Consider the following 23,117-nt stretch of genomic DNA (forward strand, 5'->3'; position numbering starts at 1 on the left):
CAGAAGGTGTTTCCTTTTAGAAAAAATGCAGCAGTAGAGGGCATCAGACAACAAGAAATCCTATAGACCTTAATGAATCCTTGAAGTGCTAAAGGCTCAGTAAAGGGAATGGGAACTAGAGAGGTACAGATTGGGATTCTGTAACACAGGTGCGGGTCAGAAAGCAGACACTGAGAGAAGTAAAACCAGACACAGCTCTTTTTCTGCGTGTGTTGGCATAACCACTCCAGCATGATATTCTTGCGGTGGGAGGGAGCAGGGAAGGGATACCCATGGTGCTGTAACTTGCCTCAGAGATACTCCACTGGCAATCCAACCTGAGCATTGCAATTGATACCACCAACTCACCAACTCTCCCTTCTAAGATACGAAAATGCAGGGCATTCTATGTTAGTAAAGCAAGATTGCTGTTGGGTAATGCCTCATGCTGTCCCAAAACACTCAGTACAAGAGGACTCAAATAAGAAAAAATCAAGTAAATAAGCATTAGCCAGCATGTAACCTTAATTTGTGCCTCTGAGCTATGACTAGAAAACAGGCAGCACTCAGAAGTGAAGACGAATGACTCATTTTCTGAAAAAGCAAATTCAAGCCTCTTACCGGCATTTCCTCCCCACCCTAGAACTATTTCTCCCTGCATGTGCAGAGATAACCACCTCACAGCAGCGGACACTCACGGTTGCCATAAAGTGAAGAAATTAACTCGATTTCTATTTCTACAACAAAGAACTGCTGCTCCGTAAGTACAGCTATTTTCTCTTTTCCTTGGGGAAGTGAGGAGAGGTTTACTGGGAGCTGTTATTTATAGTGCCTTTCAGGGGAGTGTCTCAGACTTGAAGGAGATCATTACCATCCCTCGAGAGACTGGTGGTTAGGCAGAAAGCATTTTAGCCACATCTGTGGCGTTCCCCAGCCCGACCCTTACTGTGTGAATGTCAGGGTTGTGCGAACAGCAGGGGGACGTGCAGCTTGAGATTCCACGATAAGCCAGAACATCCAGCTGCTTGAAAGCTCTGGCATAACACGCTTTTCCTGTGGTGAACTGTGGGACGTGCAGCTAGGGCACATTTCAGGACTGCCTTCAGAAACACTGCACAGTAGCAGCAGTCCTCGAGCTGAAAAAATTTGGAATGGTTTTAAGTCGCCAGTCTATCAGCTGCCTGCTTTGAACATAACTTGACCAGGTACTGTATTCCTCCCTTACTATGTTGGGAAATACACAGGAAAATTTTAATGCCTATTTGGATTTTTTTTTTTTTTCTTCTGTAGATAAAAATATCCCAAGGAAGTTTTAAAAATACTTTTCCTGTTACAACAACTTTACTCTTATACAAGACTACGAACAAAGTGAGAGCTGCAGGCTACGTGTTTACAAGTCTGTGTTTTCTTTTATCTGTATCAAGTCAACAAAATAGGAACTTTTAAAAGAAATTTTCACAGACTGAACTGTACTAAACTGAGTGGTATTAACTGTGTGACTTTTCACTGACTGCTGCCAAACTGATGCCACAAATGCATGCTGTTCTTAAGAAGAGTGTATATGAGTACACCTAAAAATATGAATATTTTTCTTATGAAAACTGGCTTGAATTGGGATTTTAGTATCTTGTAAATATTTTGTTGGAAAGGTAAAGACTGATTGTAAACTTTGAATCAATACAGGAAAACTGTTGGTAAAATATAAAAAATATGCAAGCTATTTCCCCCAGGATTATTAAAATAGATGAAGAAAGGGACAAAAAGTAAATTAATTTGGGGGAGGGATTAACAGTGGGAGAGGGAGGAAAGGGTTTTGCTTTAAGCTGAATTCAGTTCAGATAGCAGAGGGGACTGCTTGCAGTTCCTCTGCCTGGGCTCCCATCACCTTTCACTGAGGAAATGGCTTGACAGGGATAATACCAGTCAGTATAATAAAACAGTAGCTGGTTTCTGCATATTGCCTGCTATTTTACAGACAGCTTCTGGGGAAGCTCAGCCTTGAGCTCCAGGCTGTGCTTTAAATCAGTGTCTCTCTACTGTGAAACACAGGTGGTTAGTGACAACCAACTGCACTATTAAATCTGATTATTTCCAACTCCCTTTTACTTCGACTGTTTTGGAGGCTCACAGTATGCAAATGTAAAAGATGGCTGAGGTGTTCTCCAGTACTTTCCCTATAACTACTTAGGATGCAGCAAAGGCACAAACTCAAATGCAGAAAACTGAGTGTCTAGATACCAACGCTGCATCAATTCTGGTGCTTGTAAGCATGTGTTTGGATGACAGTTTTCTAAGCACAGAAATTTAATTTTTTCCATCAAAGCTTGTAGCATTGATGGATAAAATGGAAGAACTGTGGATATTAACTAAACTGCCTAATACATAATTTCTAGAAAAGAAAAATAAGTATCAAACAAACATAATTTATAAAATTGAGATGCTTGGGACAGTTTAGCCAGACATGGGATAAATTTGAAAGAAGTCTATTTTAAAGCTTTTGAACCAAACTCACTTGGCCCTTACTTCAAAGTCTTTAGTTTGTCTCACTGTCCTGACAGTGAAAGGAAAAGCCCCAGAGAAACCTCTTCATTCTCAGAGTTAAATAACAAGAGGTCATGAATTCTTCTAAGAAATTATAATTGTTGGAAAAAGATGACTAGAATTTCTACAACTAAAAATACCTCTTACAAGCCTGAGAGGAAACTTAGCACCTTATGTGAAAAAGCACAATGTTGCTACTGTCTATGATTACAGAAAAATAAATTATATTGAAGACTGGATTTTAAAAAAACTTATATCTTTTCTGAAGAGGAAGTAATTTTTATGCAGATGATTCATGTAGGGAAATAGAATTATTTCGCTATTTTGAGATAAACTTCTTTACACAAAAAGAAAAATTCCTCTAATAAGTGAAGGGCAATAAAAATAACATTAATGCCTTTACTCTTCTTCATTTAGGGTCTGATCTGAGGTGCACTGGAGTAAATAAAACAGAATGCTAACAGGCTTTGATTAAGTTATTAATCTATTTTTATTGCGGTGACCACTGGGAAAATGTAACTATGACAAGGTACTCTTGGTTTTGCAGGATTTGAACACTCCAAATGCAGAAATGATTTGGCAACTAACATCTCATTGGTAAGAAAAAAATCGTGAGTTTCTGTTATATCATAGATCTAAAGTGAGTGAAACTTAATAATGACACAATACCATGTTACAGAAGAGTATCATTGTTTATCTCACAATGTGATTTTTGTTTGTTTTTCTTGTTATTAACTTTTTCACAACCGAAAGATCCCAGTCTGGGCAGAAAACGTGTCAGAGGAAGTTGATCCCATTCTCAGCTTCCCAGACCAACTTTTAATAAACATCCAAAGCCATGAAGCAAAATCACTTGTATGCCATCTGCTACATGTAAATTCCCATGTGAGACTGCTTGCAGGAAACTTGGAAACAATCAGGAAAGGAGATTTTAAAGTTATGGTCCTGGCCATTTCCTCTTCATTACATCAGTTTGGGTAAATGATAAACACTTAGCACACCCTCTGTCTGGACAGCATGGTCTGGTCTGCAGCCAAGCTCACATCGGAGGGTCTCTGGCCACATGCAGGGAAAGTGATGAATGGCCAGGTCACTGGCTTCTTTCCTTCTTCTGTGTTTCAGGTCTCCTCTGGCTACACCCCTGATTTTTGGTCTGCTTCTGCAGGCACCACCCACACAGCCTTCCACCATCACACAGCCAAACTTTGTCCTGTTGCTGGCTGATGATCTCGGCATAGGGGACGTAGGTTGCTATGGGAATGATACTATCAGGTAAGGAAACTGGCCGTAAGAGTGAACAGAGCTGGTTTGGTATTTAATGTAAACCTGAAATCCTCTGCCCAGGATTATCTCATAGCCTAGGGGGCATTCCCAGGGCCAGCTCTGCTGTGTGGAGCTGCTTCGTATTCCTTAACTGCTTAACACTTAAAAAATAGCTATACCCAAAGATGGAAATATTGTCCCCTCTTTCAACATACAGGCCTCATTATCTCATTTTAATTCTGTGTTGCCATTCTTTCCCAGTCTCACATCAAAATATAGTTAAATGACTGCAATGAGCAATGTTACCAGGAAATATTTCTCTTTTCAGCCTCAAGGACATAGAATTTGCCTTCTCTTTGAAAACTGTGCCACAGTATTGCCTGCTGGCTTGTAACTTGTTTGAACAAAACCAAGTTTGCTACTATCCCTCCCCTCATGCAGCAAAGTTCTTGGAATCTCACCCTGAAAGGCTTCAGTCAGGAAGTTCCTGACAGGCAGCTGGTGATCATAGGGAGCTGATAGGGTTCTGCAAGGCCAGGCCTCCACAGCATAATCCCCAAGGCATGGCTTTTCTTTTCAAGAGCAGTGAGCTACACTCGGGGTGTACTAGGAGGATGACTGGGTACCTGGGCTCTCTTAGCAATTGGTTCTCTGCAGTGCTACGAATGGCAGGATTTCGAAACAGCAGTTTAGGAAGCAGACCTATTGCTTCCTCATTGCTCTGAGGAGCAATGTTTATGAGCCAACTGAGATGGCAATTGTGCTGAAGGGTGGAACTACACCAATTTCTTTGCCAAATTACCCCAGACCGCACCTCTGGGGAAAGGCTGTAGAGAATAAGAAACCTTGTTGCACATGTTGTTTCCTAGCAGAGTGTCTTTGAGGGAGGAATCCACAAGTGTACCAAGCAACAAAACATCCAGGATCTTTCAAAATCCTACTGAAGGTTTTGTCTACTTGTGAACACCATTGAACTGATAATTGCAAAAACAAAATTGTAAAACTGAAGCTCAATAATTTAAAATAGAAGTAGGCACACTGGAAGAGGGGGGGTATTGTATTTTGAACTGTAAGATATTATCTTGTCTGTAACTAGTGTGCTAGGCAAGCTTGTTTTTGTTGGTTGCCAGTTGCTTGCAAAATAGCCTCTTCTCACCTACTTACTCGGCTTGTGGCATAATTCATGTTGCCATGAGAGATTACCACTACAGTGTGAAAACATGCAGGATTTCTTTCCATTTTTCTCCTTTTCCCTTCCCTACAAACATCCTGAGGAGTACCTTGTTTGCTCCTTTACCTGTATCTGTACATGTAAGTCATGTAGCATCTTGTCTAGTCAAGCACTGTCACCCTGTGGCAACTAAATTACCATTACACTGATACACTGAGGCTGATACACTGCTCTTTAAGAAGCTAGCGTAGGAAATGCAGTTTTGGAGGGATGAAAGGTCTTTGATGCGAGGCACTGGATCATGCTGTCCGGAGAAGCTGTACATGCCCCATCCTTGGAAGTGTTCAAAGCCAGGCTGGATGAGGCTCTGAGCAGCCTCATCTAGTGGAAAGTGTTCCTGCCCATGGCAGGGAGGTTGGAACTTTGTGATCTTTAAGGTCCCTTCCAGCCCAAAGCATTCTACAATTCTATGATTTCTGCAAGACTCTTCATAGGACATGGGAAAAAGAAGGAATGGTTGACTTGAAATTAATCCAGATACTGATTGTTAATGAAGAAAGAAAAAGAGAAATATTTCCCCATCATATGAGAAAAATTACAATAAATTTAAAAAATATATATTTCCTGGCTGTCTTCAAATAGAAGAAACTTCCAAAAATAAAGATAAGTATATAATTTCTTATTCCCTTGAAAGACTCTCTGAACGATATCTGGTGGCATTGGTTGCATTTTTAGGACCCCGAACATTGATCGCCTGGCAAAGGAAGGAGTGAAGCTGACCCAACACATTGCTGCAGCTCCGCTTTGCACCCCCAGCAGAGCAGCTTTCCTCACTGGCAGATATCCCCTCCGATCAGGTTTGCCTTGCAAAGCCACACAGCCTTTAAACATTGCTTTATTGCTGGAGAGAACAATGTCATACAATGGGCACAGAAGAAATGAGGGTGCAAATAGAGGAGTCACAGACATGCCACTCCTCACTGAGACACACGCGATGTCAGACAGGCTAAATACCCTTGAGGTGGTACCTGTATCTGTGGGCTACAGGGAACTGATCGAGGGGGGAAGCAGAACAGAAAAATCAGCTCTGCAGGGCATCTTGGTCTCCCCCAGCTCACAATTTTGGTTATGTTTTGAAGCTCCGTTGTACAGATTGCAGTCAGAATGGAGTTAGAGCAAACTGTTACGTTCAAAAAAGTCATTACACAAAACATTAACAACAATAACAACACTCTTAACAAAAGCACAATTTAAATTAATTTCTGTCATAGGTGACTCTTCATCAGATGTCAGAGGCAGCTCAGCCCTGCAGGGAGCAGAGTAGGTCTGTGCAGATGTGTGTCCGTTCCCTTCAGTCAAGGTGCAGAACGAGTCATTCATCAGAAAGCTTCTTTACGTATCTGCCAAAATTAATCTGTCCTAGGAGATAACAGTTTGACAGCAATATTATTTTTCCCAGTTGTGTTTTTGAAGAAAAAACACTATCCTGTCAAACTGCATCCCTGAGATGAAGAGGTATGGAAAACAAATAGCTCTACATGTTCCTACCAGTAACTTGTTCTATTGTAAATTATCTTCAGAGCCTTCATTCCGGAAGCATTTTGAAGCTGATACATCATCCTACTTTTATCATGACAGCTCCCACTGAGACTGGTAGTTTGAAAACACACATGGGCTTGTACAGACCCTTTCCCACTGTAACAACAGGGCCAGAGACGTTCAATGCTATGCTGACAGATTGAACTTTACATAGCGCTGTATGATAGGGTTATGCCAGTACAAAATGCTGAATGGTAGGGTGTAAACCTGCAGGTAAAGAGAAGATAGCTACTCTGTGGGGCTCAGAGATCAGATACCAGCCATGCCACTGTGCAAGGAAATCCTGAGCTCCCCGGCAGCCTTCAGTGAGCTGGAGTTTGAGAGTGATAGAGGGCTGAAGTCTCCCTATGCTCCTCCCTGCCCTCACATTCACACTAAGCAGGTGCATTTCATACAGCCTAGGTACTACTGTGACATGTAAAATCTCCTATACAACCATGCCATTCCAAATGAAATTAAATTAAAGAGAAAAAAAAGGTCTCAGTGTGAGGTACTATGGAGAGTCTTAAGTCTTTCTTAATCTTGTCCAGGGTCTTAGATTCATTTTCCCAAACAAACAGCATTAGGATAAATATCTACCAATATAATTTCAATGAAATCAGGAAAAAAAAAGTATGTTGGATAAAAGTACTCAACCCTTTATACTTACTCAGATTGTTTCTTATTGTATTTTTAGGGATGGATGCTGTAAATGATTACCGTGTTATTTTTTGGAATGCCGGCTCAGGAGGGCTTCCTCCAAATGAAACCACTTTTGCCAAAATACTGCAGCAGCAAGGCTACAGCACAGGACTGATAGGTATGGGGGCACTCCTCTCCTAAAGATGTTCTGGAATGTGTTTTACCTGCACATCTCACTCAAACTATTTGTTTTAGTTAGTAACTGTGTGTACTTCAGTTGTAATATTCTTATTTCCTGATCAAGAATAATATGTAAAAAGAAACTCTGACCAAAAAGCATAACTCTTAAAAGAACAAGCATATGACAAAGAGGACAATCTTTAACCCACTTTCAAGCACAGCCGTTAAAATACATAACAGAAAATGTCATTAGTTCCTGAATACCAGGTATAAGATACTTATTCCAATACTATTTCATTGAAAGAAAAGTAAAAATATGGGTGCCATTTAAATATGCATGATGATGTTTTACACAGTTCAGAGCAGATTCACACAAAAGGCAACAGCTGCTACTTAAGACATTAGAGACAGTTAATAGTGTCACAAGATTGGGCCTTTCAGAAACAAAACCAAAGCTATTATTTTTTTCTTCAGTCACAGCATGCCACTGTAGTTCACCAAGATTTCCGTACAGCCCAAAAACACTGCCTTCTTCAGCATCAATGAGAATTTCATTGTACTTTATATTTTATAGGACTATTATTTTTTTTTACAGTTGTAAATTTTGGTCATGATCTTGTTTCAAATAACTATTTATCTTAGATATGTCACATAGTTCCACAGGCTGATAAAGTACAAATATTCCTGGCTGATGTTTCAGCTATTTGCCCTACCTCACCTGAGCATGTAAAATGTCAAAATCCAAAATCTGTATCTGACACATAAAAATATTAGCTTCACAAACCAACTGAATGTATTAATAGAAGTTCCTGTAGAAATAGATTTGAATTCATTCAACAGAATAAATCTAAACCACACGGGACAAAACTAAAAGAAGCCTTCCAAGCCATTTAAATTCTGCATTACTGAAGCTTCATCTCCTGTTAGTTTTGTAGTGATATTATTTTAGTTGTTTTAATCAGCTCATAAAACAGACCATGCATGCTTCATCTTGATTACAGCATGTTATCACTAGCAAAACAATCAGATTTGTCTTCACTCTCCCCAGGGAATTGCCCTGCAGCGGAGTTGTGCTGCTTGCCTCCTAGAAGCAAAATGGGGAGGCATTTTCCCTGTGGGCATCTCAGCTAAAATCACAGATGCCAAAAGCATCACTTGGATTAACCAGATTGACAGATCCTGACTAATTGCACCATGGGGGATGACGGAGAGCACCAATGATAAGTGACACAAAAAAAACCCGCAAGAACTTTACATTCAAGTCATGAAGCAAAAAATCTTAACATAACATCTACCCATGCCACCACAGCTGAATGAGCACTAAGTAGTCTCACCTGAATTGTTTGTGATTGTTTTGCCCTGAGCACAACCAGTTTAATTGCAAAGTTAAATCCTATTAATAACCTGCAGCTTGAGGTGATAATGAGATTTTTTGTTGGGAAATGCTTTGAAGGTACTTTGTAGTCAGAAAACCAGTGCTGTATAACTAATGCCCTCAGAGATTAATTTATCTTAATTATACACTTAGTTTAGCTTCTGGAGGTTTGATCCTTTTCTAGCATGTCAGAAACCTTTATCGACCTCAGCTGGAGATTTAGTGTTGGAGTGCATCTGAATTCCAAGAATACTTTAGCTGCCCCTGTATTTATGACCAATACATCTACGTATTGATTACAAACCTGTTTTGTTCTACAGCTGGCTCTAAATATGTCAGGAGGTAAACTGCATAGAGATTTTAGCTGAAAGCAATTCATCCACCTACAACAGAGCGTGCATTCTTTCTTTATATTCACAGCCGAGAAGCAGCAATTGTTCCTCTCTGAGGCAGTTTTTCTGCTCCTATTGTAATGCACTGCAATTCACTTGAAACCTACTCAGGGTTGGCTGCTAGTACATGTACTGGTAATACAGCAAACCATTTGTTGAGGATAACATCATCCTGTAAGTGCACAGTTCCTCTCTCCACAATAAGAATTAGTTTCAAATTAGTTTTCAGGTAAAATTCTTAATGTCCATTTTTATCTGGCATCCAGGATCTGCATAAAATGCAATTAAACCTCTGATGATTGTTAGATTTTGTTCACTTGATTCAGACATTCACAAACCTTAGGGTTTCAACCAAATGAGCCAACTTGCTATGTCACCATGTAAGTGTCTAACCAGTCTGTTTGAATAGATTGGAGGGGAAGCAAAAGCATGGTTTTGATGTGCCATTCATCATAATAGTTGGTATGTTGATAACAAAGAACAAATTGTGTTGCAAAAGGCCAAGAGATGTTCCTTCTGATATACGAAGACTTCAGTATTTAAAAGAAAGAGGCTTTAACTTTTAAAAATTTGATTAAACACAAATAAACAGCAAAAATATTTATAGAACAAAGTCTTTTATTCTCATTCAGTATATGGAGATATAATGATCATCAAAGTTACTTACAAATGTACAGCTTCATGAGAAATCCTGATCTCCTGAGCTCAAGTTTTTCTGGCTCCAGTGGTTTGTCTGGCAAACAGTCACCTGAGCTGCCAGTTTGACTAGTCTATCTACATCTCCCCTTATCAATCTGGCACCAACACTGAGCGTGGCCATAGTCCTGACATCAAGCACTTCAAAACCTTCCAGGAAGAGGTCTGCATAGTACTTTGAAGGTAAAATGACAAAAAAAACAAGGTTATTTTGCCCGATGCTTACAAAAGGACAGCTTCCTCCTGTTTGATACTTGACAGGTCACCAAGAAGGTTGTACATTTTTGCTCAGCTCTGAATTTTTCTCAGTTTCTAGTTTCCTTTATACTACATTTTTTTAAATGTTTGATCAAAGCTACAGGGCATGAATATATGTACACAGCACCAATAAATGTGTTGAAAATTTATAAATTGTAGAGGCTTACTTTCATCAATCCCCTTATATAACTACATACTTGATATATTTCTGTGTAGGATGGAGAAGTTGTCACAAGCAGAAAGCAACCAACCATTTTTTGAGAAATGTTTTGTATAAGGAAAAGTCCATTCTTCTAAAATATTATCTCTTTATATTTTAATAACCTCTATTTTCAGGGAAGTGGCATCAAGGTGTTAACTGTGAATCCCGCAATGACCATTGCCATCACCCTTTAAAACATGGATTTGACTATTTCTACGGGATGCCTTTTACACTAATAAGTGACTGTCAGCCAACAGAAACACCGGAGATGGACAGAGCCTTTAGAAGGAAACTCTGGCTTTCCACTCAAATGATTGGCCTCATTACACTCACTGCTGTCCTTGGAAGACTGACTGGCTTGATTTCAGTCCAGCAGAAAACACTGACCTGCCTTGCTGCGTTTAGTCTCCTGTTCTTCGTATCCTGGTTCTCAAGTTATGGATTTGTACGGTACTGGAACTGCATTATGATGAGAAACCATGGAATTACTGAGCAGCCAATGGTGACAGACAGAACTACGTCCCTTGTCTTGCAAGAGTCCATTTCATTTATTGAAAGGTGAAGTGGGCTTCCTTTGATCACAAATTTTCTGGTTCTTGTGCATTTTGCAACTTTTAAACAGCACATTTCTGTTTCATGTCTTCCTAAGTTTTTCTATTTTTTACAATATTATGTAGGATTAGAAGTACTATTATTCTTATTCATTTTAAATAATATCAATAATTATATCATATAATTAAAGAAACAGCTACTGCTTAAGGATGCCCCTTATTCCTAGCTTCACTAAAGCTGGTAACATTTCCCAGTTTCCATTGGTTTTATTGAATATTTCTAGGCTATATTTAAGAAATATGTATACCTATCAATGAGACCAACATTGCAGCTTTAGGGAATACCAGGTGATGTCAGGAATGTGTGTGTGGGCCAGGGAAAGAGAAGCAGAGCTGTGATGTAGCCTTATCATATGGATTGATAAGTGGGTAACAGCTGGCAGGAGATGAACTTGCTGCCTTCACTTCAGTAGCACAGTGGTGTTTTGCAACAGCAGAAAGTGGATCTTCAATCTGGAAGTTTTACATGGTTCAGGGTAGAAAAAGGATAATTTTGTAAAGGCCCAACATTATTCTATCAGACAGATCCTAATCACTGGGTTATAATACCCTACAAAGTAAGGTGTTTCTGAAGGGATTGTTGAAATATCTATATGCAAATAATACCATTTTTCATTACAACTGACTTCTATATGCATTGAGAACCTTCCTCCCTCATAACACAGTGTTGACTTCTGTTTTGTAGAAATAAGCACAGACCATTCCTCCTCTTTCTTTCCTTTTTGCATTCCCACACCCCTCTCCTCACCACAGAGAAGTTTCTTGGGAGGAGCAGACACGGTTTATATGGAGACAACGTAGAGGAAATGGACTGGATGGTGGGTAAGTCATCACAGCACATAACAATGTCTCTAACCATGTCTCCTATCTAGGTCTAAATAAAAGGGTTTTATTGAAAGAATGAGAAAGATAATTAAAAGCATGTACAAAAAAATCCTAAGCTTTTCATAAACATTTTTCAATCTTGTGTGAGCACTGTTGATTTATAGTGTTGGTTTTTTATTTTCTCCAGTCTTGGACCAAATGTTCACTCTTCTTTTTTTTTTTTTTGGTCACATATATTTTAACCATGTCCCCTTAGATCCTGTCAAGGAGCTCTCCTGTTCTTCTTACTAAATATGTGATAATTATTTCATTTTCTATGATTAGGAAAGACTAGGTCATTTCAGCCTCGTACAGTCATTTCTAAGTAGGATGCATCAGAAGGTGATAAAATCAGTAAGTAAATTAATTCCAGATGAAAAACAGCAGGCTATCTATTTGTGGCTGCTGCATTAAGCAAAGTACTGAATTTCAGCCACAATCATAAATCCAGAAATGTTCACCAATGTATACTGGTGTTGCTACCCCCCCCCCCCAAAAAAAAAAAAAAGATTCAAGTTATTTTTCAGCCTGTTTTTCTGGAGGGGAAGGAGAATTATTTATCATTCAGTCATAATGGACAAAAAGTACCCACATTTGCACAAGAGAGAAAAGTCAGGTACACATACAGGAAGATTTTGGTTTCAAACCTAGCCATCAAACACTTTAACACCACAAATATAATTAAGAATGTCAGAAGCAGCTCAAGAATGACTTTTAAATTTAAAGGAACTTTGTTATTAATGCATATTATATCCACGCAGTAATGTAATGCAAATCCCAGTTGTGATCTAGATAACATAAGAAAAGGGTAACCTTATGTTTTTCCTGTAGTTTTCATGATGGCCACCACTGATGCAGAATCTAACTTTTTGGGGCTTTAGATTATAATTTCTTTCCATATTTTTACAGCACGTGGTAGTTTTGGCCCTTGACAATACAGGCTTCTTGTCTGTGATGGTGGTTCTTGCACTCCTTGTTAAAATACCAATAATAAAGTGGTTACAACACATCACAAATTTTCTGTGCTTTTAGAGACAACAATATCATAACTACAAATACCAATCTTAAAAAATATTAATGAGCAGCCTTACCTAGGTTAGAAATTACAATGGTAAATGTTTACAAGTTAGAGGTTAAAATTTATGTAATATGAGGGATATTTTTGCTTTTTAATATACACATATTCTTGTGTTTACAGGCCAGGTTCTAGATGCTATTGACAAGGAAGGCTTGAAAGATACTACACTAGTTTACTTTGCCTCAGATCATGGTGGATGGCTGGAAAGACAAGAAGGAAAAAGGCAGCTGGGTGGCTGGAATGGAATATACAAAGGTAAGAGCTGTCAGGGACAGTGACAACCCAGCAACAACTAGTAAAGAACCTAGGACACCCCTAAGGCTTAGAGAAGATTGCACACTGAAGGAGTAACACTGGTTTATTACCAATAAGCAAATGTGTCTCATTCTAATTAGTCATGTAACAATGCAGTAAATTCTAACCTGGGCAGGTGTCCTTTACAAGCATAAATTCTCAAATTGTCGGGGGGCTGGTCTAGTGAATACACTTTCACTGATGCTCAGTAGGAGCTTAGCAGAAAACCAAAAGAGTAAAGAAGACTCGTCAAAGTAACATGATAATACAATAAAATTTGTGTAAAATTTCTCTATTTTAAATCAAACCTTTTTTTTTTTTTTTTTTTTTTTTTTTAATGAAAGGTGGAAAAGCTATGGGAGGCTGGGAAGGAGGAATCCGTGTCCCAGGAATATTTAGATGGCCAGGAGTGTTACCTGCAGGCACAGTTATTGATGAACCTACAAGCCTTATGGATATTTATCCTACAGTAGTTCATTTGGCTGGAGGGGAAGTGCCTCAGGACAGGTACAAACAAAAGTATCTTTATTCCTCCTTCTTTCCCAAAACAATGGAAAATCTAGATTGGAAGCACATTCTAAGAGTTTGATGTTTTCTTTTTCAGTCCTGCTGCTTTTCTAGACACATCAATGTCTAGGAGCTCAGCCGCCTCTTCTCTACATTTGAGATTCAGCCCCTACCTGCCATCTTCTGTAATCCTCTCTCTTGTCCAGAGCTGCCAGTTCCAGCAGGAGGTGTGCAGGAGGAGCACAGTCCTGCCCAGCTCACCTCAGCGCTGTGCTCTCTGTTTTTCCTGCCAGGGTAATCGACGGCCGGGATCTGCTGCCGTTACTGCGAGGAGCGGTGCCGCACTCGGAGCACGAGTTCCTGTTCCATTACTGCGGCGTTCACTTACATGCTGCGCGCTGGCACCAGAGGGACAGTGAGTACAGAGCTTTTTCCAATTACATTCAGTCTACAGGAGGGCACGTTGTTCTAACACATTTTGTTCTGGGATTGCATCTCTCCAAGTAGCACCAGGCGTGATGTGGTAAAGAACTTACTTAGCACTGCCTGTACTGTACAGCACCAGGAGAAATGACAATACTACATTAACTAATAAGTATAGAGCTGAAGCGCATCCAGAAATGAACTCTAGAAAAACGTTCACTCTTCCTTGTGATAACTGACAGTGTTATAACCAGCCTTCTGTGATTCTTCCTTTCCTGCCAGCTGGAGCTGTTTGGAAGGCTCATTATGTGACTCCCATCTTCAGTCCTCCTGGAGCTGGGGCTTGTTATGATAGAGGATTTTGCCCATGCTTTGGGGAAGGCGTGACCCATCATGAGCCTCCATTGCTGTTTGAACTCTCGCAAGACCCCTCTGAAGCCAAACCTCTCTCGGCTGAGACAGAGCCCCTCTTTGACACTGTCATAAGGAAGATTGGCAGAGCCATAGAGGGGCATCGCAGGACACTGACTCCAGTCCCAGAGCAGCTCTCTGTGTCCAACGTGGTGTGGAAGCCATGGCTGCAGCCATGCTGTGGGACGTTCCCGTTCTGTTGGTGTGATAAGGAAGGTGATAATAAACTTACTGACCTATAAAGGATAGAACCTGATAGTTTCTCAAAAATGTATTTAGATTAAGAGTGTTTCCTTTGGGAATGTTGATCCATTGATCATTTGTTTCTCTAAACTGAGCCTTTATAAAGTAATTGTTCCAGTGAATGGCACAGTACTTAGTAAAGGTAGCTCTAAACTGGACTCTCTCAGGGAGGGATCAAGATAGAATGACTTGAAGACCATGTTTTTACTTGCATCTGCTGACAACTGAATGAGTAGTTCAAATGCACTGAAGCAGGCCAAGATTAGAGCTGTACAAGTAATGATATAACTTATGTTTTGATGATTCTGAATGTATATTCAAAAGATTTGCTTTGGGCTTTTGTGCTGAATTTCCAAGTGATTCCTGGACTGAGGTCTCCCTTAATTTTGCTATCCTTATCTCCCTACCCTTTTGTTATCCTGGCAATGCATAAGGTGACCCTATAATAAATTTTTGCAAACTATTGCTTCCAAAATAATTAGAAAATAATCTTGCCTGCAGTTCTTCACAGAATCTTAGGAGAGGCTTTCTTCTTTCCTTGTAGCTTGTTACTCCAGTGGCAGTGATGATGGCAGCTGATTGGCCTTGGCAAGGAGTAAGGCTTGGAAACATGACAAGCTGGGCAGTGGCTAGCTGTACTTTCTGAGAAGGGTGGGACTCCTCCGGTTGGAGTCAGCCTCTCTTGATGGAGAACAAAAAAAGGAAAGGATTTTCCTTTTCCAAAGCTCCCTTAGTACCCAGATCCCTAAACAGCACCGGCAAGGGCCTTTTGGCATTGCTGGCCACAGTAGCACCACACTGATGTCCAGTTCAGTGATTGGGGCACAGGACTGCAGAAGTTACCCTGCTGCCCAGATCTCAGTCATAACTGTTTCCTGCTGACAAGGAGCATGTTCAGAAAAGACTCTCTGAAAGATGCCAAACACTAATTATGGAAACAACCAATAATTTTCTATGAAAATAATAAATGCAGAATTAAGGATTTTTTGCTTCACAAGTTACATTTTCACTCCACCAAAGAGCTAGAATTACTTAGGCCTACCTCTTTGCTTTAGTACTTTCTTTTGCTGCAGTTTTTTTCTTCTTTGTGTTAAAATAGTTGTTCCTAATTAAGTGGCCTTGCAGGTAATGCTTTTCCTTGTAGGGCTGTAAATACGTCTGTTCACATAGACATGTTTACACTGGTATATCTGAATATGTAGGTATCTGAGAACATAATTTCTCCATTTGTTTTACTTCACTGTTTTTAACTGTTCTTCTAACTACAGTGCTAGGACCAAATTATCTTGTTCATCTTCTTTGGTAAACATTTGGTTTCTTTTGGTTTTATTTCCTCTTGTTTCCCACAATTTAGTCACCAGGAAATCTGTAGGTAAACAAAGCCCTACAGCTTAAAAGCAAAGTTTTATTTTATGTTGTGACTTCATGCATTTCACAGACTCTTCTAATTCAACCAGATGCTCCATCAGTGCTATTGATGAGAAAGGTGCTCAGTCTTTCTGTGAAAAATTCAGGAGATTCAGTAAATCCATCACTTTCACATGTTCTGATTGCTGCTACTTCCTGCATTGATAGGAATGTCTGCTTTTTTTCCTCATCTGAGTGTATTCTATTTAACTGGCTCTTTCTTGGAGAGATTTAAAGGTCTTTTCATATTCAGTATGAAGTGTTTTCTTTACCTGAAATTACTGTATTCAGACTGGCATTTTTCAATTTTCTCAGTCATTTTCCAATATATCACTTCCATTCTCAAGCCAGTTTAGTATCTGGGATTTTATATCCTCTCAATTTTTCAACACCTTTAGAAATGTACAGATGTAATACCTGTGAATATCAGCGTGCCAGTTTTCCTGGCACTGAAATACTTCATAGCACTGTAGGATATCCATTAGGACTAGAGGGTACTGGAAAACATCTGAGCTAGGATTTGTCATGGATACTGGTGTTTGCACATGAAAGCACAGTGATCATCCCCTGATGATCTTCAAAGTGCCAGGGGATCAACAAGCATTCAGCATTTGGTAGAATGGACATTATGCCTGGAATGATGCCAGGCAGTGATACAGGCTGCCTTGACAGTAAGATTCTTGGAAACATCCTAACTAGCAAATACTGATCAGCTTGCTCACATTTCTTTTTCTTTTTTTCCTACAAGATTGATGGGCTACTATTTCAGTGCAAATCATTCGCTAAGACTGACTTTGTCTGCTCAGTCACAACACAGTTTTCATCTCATTGATTTATGCTGGTCATAACCTAAGATGACATAGATAATGTTCAAGACAGGATTTCAAGAACATCTTATAAAACTCCTAAGATCTAAACCTGGATACTGAAAGTGTTTTCAAACACAGTAGAAAGCAACATTTGAGCATGAAAATTAAGTTGTTAAAAACATAGTTACCTCTTTTCATTTAAAAATTGAACATAAAATATTTGTCTGCTTTACTGAAAGGAGATCTGTGAATCAGAAGAAGAAGAAGAAAAAAGGAATAATTCTCTAAGTAGTATTTGATCCTTTGTGGTTTTTTGCATTAGAATCAAAGGAATATTTTTAAGCTGGTTTTGAGTTCTCCTGGACACACACTGGTCAAGTGCTTCAGCTTGACTTCAGCATGTAATCATCAAAAAGATCACAGTTTTCAGTATTTCAAGCTAAGCTTCTGTGGACACCATGATAGAATATTCTGATAATTTGTCAGGCTTCATAGATTAATAGTTTTGTCTCTGAACATGCAAGCTGGTATCTGTGATGTCTACACTTGAACACTATCTCAAACAAGACCGTCTGTGCTCTTAAATAGCATCTCAGGGGCAAATCAAAATATAAGTAATCAATGGCAGTACCTGGAAATGTCAAAATCAGGGTTATAAATTTAAAAGCTCACACAGCATCTGTCAGTACCATGAAACTGAATGGACACAATGTGGCCTCATAATTTCCACTACGTGTCATATCATCACATGGTATTTTACAACTAAGCATTTGTATCCTATCTAAAAGAAGCAATTTGAAGTTATTATTGTAAATTACTAGTAATATGTAAAGAACAAACACTTACTTGTCCTGCTTTTTAGGATTTCACTTCAGTTAGCATTGTTTTCTCACTGGGGCTTCACTGTTTGCCTCTTGCACACTTTAGCGTCCTTCACGGTTTGTTGATGGTTTTTGTTATAAAGGATTTTACTAATCTCAGCAGAAGACTGGGATACTTGCAAAAGTCAAACATGTGAGCCAGTTACAGAGTTGACTTTCTGCCCCTAGGCAGTTCATTTATTTCTTACTAATTGTTACAATTAATGAATTATTTATAACACAAAATTGAAAAGTCAAAATTGCAAGTATTTTAAAAAATACGTGTTCAATCTATATGAAAGAAGTTAAGAAGTCAAGAAAAAATGTTGATAACTAGGAGATAAGGAAGTTGATTTATTTCACCCTCTTTCAGTCTTTCTCTGGAGGCCAAAATAAAGATGCTGGTAACAAAGAGTGCTTTAAAAGCATCACATCACCATACTCTGCTTCTCATGATGGCAGATGGCCAGAGACACAGGATAGAAGAGCCTTTCTAGCTGGAAAGAGTAAATTCCCACCGATAAGAGAGTTGGAAGTGGTGTGATCAGACCTACACTGGAGTAAAAGGGCCAAACCCAAATCCCTACTTTTTTCACTGGGTCTTTGCAGAGTGGATCCTTTCCTTGAGTCTTGGTTTGTAATCCAGGAATCTTCCTCTGCCTCCTGAATTGTACCATTTCTACCTAATTCTTTCCAAGTCCCTCAAAAAAAGAAAAAAAATTAAAATCTTTCTCTTCATATTTCTGAAGCTTTCCTTTAATATCTTCTCCCTAATGCATGCAAGCATCCTACTCTCCTCAACAGTGTTTAACTTGAGCTGAAACCTCATTCCTTGCACTCTCATTTCTTTGCCCCACTCCATGGCCTTTTCCCAGCTCCCTATTACTTTTTGGGGCAGAAGTTTTCCAGGAAAATGTTGCAGTAACTACTGCTATATGCTGATAACATTTAAGACCCGAATGCTCCTTTTGATTCTCATACACCACATCCACTGATGATGCTGTAAATACCATTGTAATTACCAAGGGCTAGTCAGTAAATTCTGTTTTCTCCTTCTTGCCATAGTATTTTTTATTGATATTTATTTTAGCCTTCGAGTAAGAATACGTCTACACCAAGAACCTCTCTCCTGTTTTCTGCCTTTCTCTGAATAAAGCCCTTATTCAGCATATTACAGCGTAATACCTTCATACCCTCTTTTTAAACTAGTATAAGCACACACAGGCAGTAAAAAGAGGGCTCCAGTGCCGCATGGGACTGGAAAGATGCATGGCAAGCCAGATTGTGCAACCACATGTTTATTAGGAGAGAACTCACAAAGAGAGGAACTATAACAACATACGAGGAATTAGGCTTGCTGCCAGAACTGGAGTGCACACACCAGCGTGACAATCCGGTGGTGCATTTTCTTTGATCTCAAGGGAGCTGGTTGGCTCATTCTGCATTAGGCAGGGCTCTTCCACTTCCACCCCCAGGGTGGTTTTCCACACGGTGTGCTGTAGCCGACAGTGTCACTGCCCGAGATTTAGGAGCTTTCCCTCAGCTTTACTTACTGCTAAAGCTCTTCCGTTTGCCTTGGCAGCTCCAGCAGCTCTATTCCCAGCATCTGCTCCATCCAGAACAACGCTCCCTTACTCAACACGTGGTACCCGGGGCAGGCAGGGAAGCCCTCCCCCGCAGCAGGCAGCATGAACTAAATGCCTTTGCCCACCTTCTTAAAGGAGACCGGGCCCTGCCAATTACTCTTGATACGACGATATGAGCCGTGGTTTTGATAAGCCCTCCTTGGAAGCAAAGATCAGAAAGCCTGAGGTGAAGAGGGAAGCGAGAACAAAGCTCCAGCAGTAAGTGAGCGAGCATGGAGTAAGTAAAAAATAAGGGGTCTGCTTGGATTTGGGGTTGTTTGGGGGTATTTTTGTGTTTTTCCTTTTTTTGTCGTTGTTGTTGGTTTTGGCTTTTTTTTCCTTTTTGGGTTTATTTTTTTTTTCTTTTTTTTTCGGTTGGGTTGTGTGTTTCCAAAAAAAAACCCAAACAAACAACAAACAAAAACAACAAAAAAACCCTCCAAACAAGCAAAAAAAACCCCTCCCCCCCAAAAAACCCCACCCTTGCCTATGTTTTTCCTTTGGAGACAACCTTTTTTTTCCTTCTTTGAACAGAGCTAAGCCATCTTTGGCAAGGGGTGAATTTGCCATCAGGTGCCGCCGCTCCCGGGGACCCTGGGGCTCGCGGTGGGAGTGGCCGCCAAAGCCGGCGCTGTCCCAGGCGGATTCCGCTCCACTTCCCAGGGAGGCAGCGCTGGGAAGTCGTGCTGGAACAGTGAACACTCAGAGCTGCGCTCTCCTTGAGGGGGCGGCCGCCAGCCTCTGCTCTTCTCCCTGCAAGGCTCCCCTGGCAAGCTCTCAGCCCCCACCTGCCGGCGGAGCTGCTCCAGCAGCTCGTAAATAGTAAAAACTCTGTGATCAGGGTTGCAGTGTGTGATAGGGGGGATCAGCAGAGCACAATAATTAACAAGCTGTGCTTTCCTTCGCTTTTAAGTGTTTCAAGCCAAACTCCAGGGTTTTATTTATTTTAATATTGTTGTTACTATTACTTCATAGGGGTGAACACAAAGCATGATTTACCCCCGGTTTGCCTCCCTGTGTTCCTCACTCTTCCTCTAGCAGACATGGCCCTAGTTGCTGCTCTTTTAATCTCATTCCTCTGCCCTCTTTCTGTCTCTGATTTTCCAGTTATGTGCTGCTCTTGTCCTGGCTGGAAGGAAAGTTGTGTGCTCCTAGGTGAGTAGTTTGAAGGCAGAAGGCACAATTAGATCATTTAGACCAGGGAGTGTTAATTGTAATGTGAAAATGCGTGAGGTAATGTACAGCCTAGGGCCAGACCATCCCTTACTGCTGTTGCTCTGAAGGCAGGGTGCTGCTGTGCATAATAAATTTAAAAATTTGGATTACCTGCCACGAGAGTATTACTTACTGACAATGCACAAAGCTAAGTGGTAACATAATCATGGTACCAAATAGCAAGGATTGATATTTTCCAGGCCACTAAAATCTGTATCCCTTCAGTGAGCACTGTTGAAGCTGGTTCCCTGAGAGTGCAGAATGGAAAGGAAAAATAAAAGAGGGGCTATTGATAATCTCCTGCTTTTGGCATCTTTTTTCCAAGGGCATCCCTTGTATTTTGGTTGATGAGCAGCACCTGCCTTTGGCTCACCAGCTGCAAGCACTGAGAAACTGACTTTGCTCACACCAGCTGGGAGTTTTTAATTTCTTCTCTCTCTCTATCCCTACTTGTTGCCTCTCCTCTCCTGAACATCTGTATACCTAGAAGCTATGGAAGAAAGGGGTCAACAGGTGGCACAGTATGTGGCATGTGGTGTGCTGAATATGCTTCTTCCAGAGCTATAATGCAATATGAAATTAGCATTTTTAATTACATTTTAATATACTGTTTACTGAGATGAAGCTGTTCTGTAGCATGCTTTTATACAAGGTGGAAAGCAAGCATTTATTTTCGGCCAACAGCTAAGCAGAAAGAGACTTTTGCACATCACCACTAAATATTTCTATATATAATAATTGTAATTCACTTTTTTAATATTTAAATAAGTGTTAAAGAATTTGGAGTTTTGCTCTGGTTTTGCAGCAGTGTGCAAATTATTTCTTTCAATATCTGAAGTTAGAAAACAAGAAGGCAAATTCTTTTGTTGTGTGTAATTACAGGTTTTTAGCTTAACTGACAAGAATTTATTCCAAATTTTTCTGTTGGAGTTGGATCGCTCTTAGCATTTTTAAGAATGAGTGGTTCCTTTCACTCTGGTGGATTCCCAATGAATGGTGTCATTGCCAGGCTTTTGGGGATGAGGGTGAAACATGGGATATGCCTGGTTACAGTAAATATTCTGGTAATGAGGAGATATTGTTGAAGTGGAGGTTTGTATTTTTTTATTCTCTGTAAATTTAGCTCTTTTTTTTCTTCACTGCAACATATCAAGAGTGATTAATTTTAATCAAGGAATATATTCAACAAGTGAAATAGTTGGAGGATGGGGGAACTATGTTGCCATTGTTGCAGCCATTGCTGCCATTCTATTCAGGTTGGCAAGTTTCTGGCTTCCTGTACTGCTCTGTTATCTCTGTTGAGATGCTGAACAACACCTGAGGTGGAGCAAATCTGATTTAGTGAGGGATTGTCCTCGAGTTGTGAACTGTGATCTGAAGCTTTATCTAGGTAAAAATAACCTATATCACAGACAATATGAGGTATAAAATATTGATGTGGAGTATACCTCTGCAGCAGCTACAAAGGAGACAAACAATTTGCCCTTCAAAGAGCGGACCTGCTGCATACTAAATTGGCGAGAGCAATTTGATTGCATATAAGAAGCTAATAAAAATGTTTGAGTTAATAATTTGCACTACTTCAATGTCAGTTCTAAAAACACAAGGTCCATTTGAGAGTCATATTGGAGTAAAAAGTATTTGGTAGCAATATATGTATTTTTGCAAACTATGACTTTTATAAAGGGATCATGCTAGTACTACTTAAAAAAAAAATTAAAACAAACCCAAACCTACAAAACAAAAACATGCAGTGGTGTGACTCCAGCCTGACTTTCTAAGGAGAAAGGACTCTGCACTGTGTTTTGCAATGAAATTACGCAGATTTTAGGGCCTTGAGCTGTATTAATGGCTGTATTTTTGAAGTAGTAGATGAAGTCAGAGTTCATCCTCCTAGAACTCTAGGGAAATCAGTTGTTGAATGTAGTAAATGGACAAAGGTTATTGTAGTTTGTTTGTTATGTTGCTTCCCCTTTATTAAATATCCCTGCAAGCAGTAAATCTGCTCAGCCAGTTTAGTTAATGAACACTTTTCTTCTTATCTCTTAGGGATTTTTTTTCCCAAGGTCTGACATAGAAGTGATTTTATGGAATTTTGTATTTGTCATTTCAATATTTACGTTCACTACTTTAAGTGCACTCAGACAGCTTGTCAAAGGGAGAAAGAGCTAAATGAATGCCAGTGTGTGCTTCTAGTACTCAGGCATGTGTAAAAAGCCAGAAAGAAAACAGCAGTATAGAACACACAGTGACTCAAAAAAAAAAAGGTTTTGCTGGCAGAGCATTTGCCTGTTTGCAGCAGGGAGTAAAGAGCAGCTTTCTGTGCTCAGGGGCAGTGGAAAACTGGTTAGCTGAAGAGGAGGAAATACTTCAGGGCTCAAACTGCAGAGATAAAATTCATCTCCCTTCTCCTTTGCTATTACTTATTTACTTATTTTGTTAGAAAAAGTGTTTGTTTAAAATTTAGTGTCTTAGTTGAAGACAATAAGTAAT

The 23,117-nt window shown here is 39.8% G+C and overlaps 2 protein-coding genes across 8 annotated transcripts in view; both read left to right on the plus strand.

The window, feature by feature from the left end:
- Positions 1-479: 479 nt before the first annotated feature.
- LOC104686007 (arylsulfatase D-like) lies at positions 480-19,499 on the plus strand. 2 transcript variants are annotated; one of them, XM_019282926.3, is made up of 12 exons: positions 480-739; positions 3,068-3,117; positions 3,643-3,792; positions 5,690-5,811; positions 7,230-7,352; positions 10,412-10,835; positions 11,574-11,710; positions 12,951-13,085; positions 13,469-13,631; positions 13,925-14,046; positions 14,337-14,681; positions 19,367-19,499. In XM_019282926.3, exons 2-12 carry the CDS (start codon positions 3,092-3,094, stop codon positions 19,474-19,476), a joined length of 1,857 nt encoding a protein of 618 aa, XP_019138471.3. In that variant the 5' UTR covers positions 480-739; positions 3,068-3,091; the 3' UTR covers positions 19,477-19,499. The 2 variants fall into 2 exon arrangements, with proteins under 2 accessions (XP_019138471.3, XP_039422804.1); XM_039566870.1 differs by lacking the exon at positions 480-739 and adding an exon at positions 937-1,184.
- Positions 19,500-19,521: 22 nt separating this feature from the next.
- LOC104686005 (arylsulfatase D-like) overlaps positions 19,522-23,117 on the plus strand; it is a 31,517-nt gene continuing 27,921 nt past the window's right edge. Inside the window, exons 1-2 of one of the 6 annotated variants that reach the window (XM_019282923.3) lie at positions 19,522-19,628; positions 20,517-20,564. In XM_019282923.3, the coding sequence (XP_019138468.3) occupies positions 19,543-19,628; positions 20,517-20,564 (134 nt within the window). In that variant the 5' untranslated portion in view covers positions 19,522-19,542. Of the gene's footprint in view, positions 19,648-20,516; positions 20,565-23,117 lie in introns of all 6 variants that reach the window. The other 5 variants (XM_010394145.4, XM_019282924.3, XM_019282920.3 and 2 more) reach the window with 5 other exon arrangements.

Source organism: Corvus cornix, chromosome 1 (assembly GCF_000738735.6).
Source record: "Corvus cornix cornix isolate S_Up_H32 chromosome 1, ASM73873v5, whole genome shotgun sequence".
Lineage (NCBI taxonomy): Eukaryota > Metazoa > Chordata > Aves > Passeriformes > Corvidae > Corvus > Corvus cornix.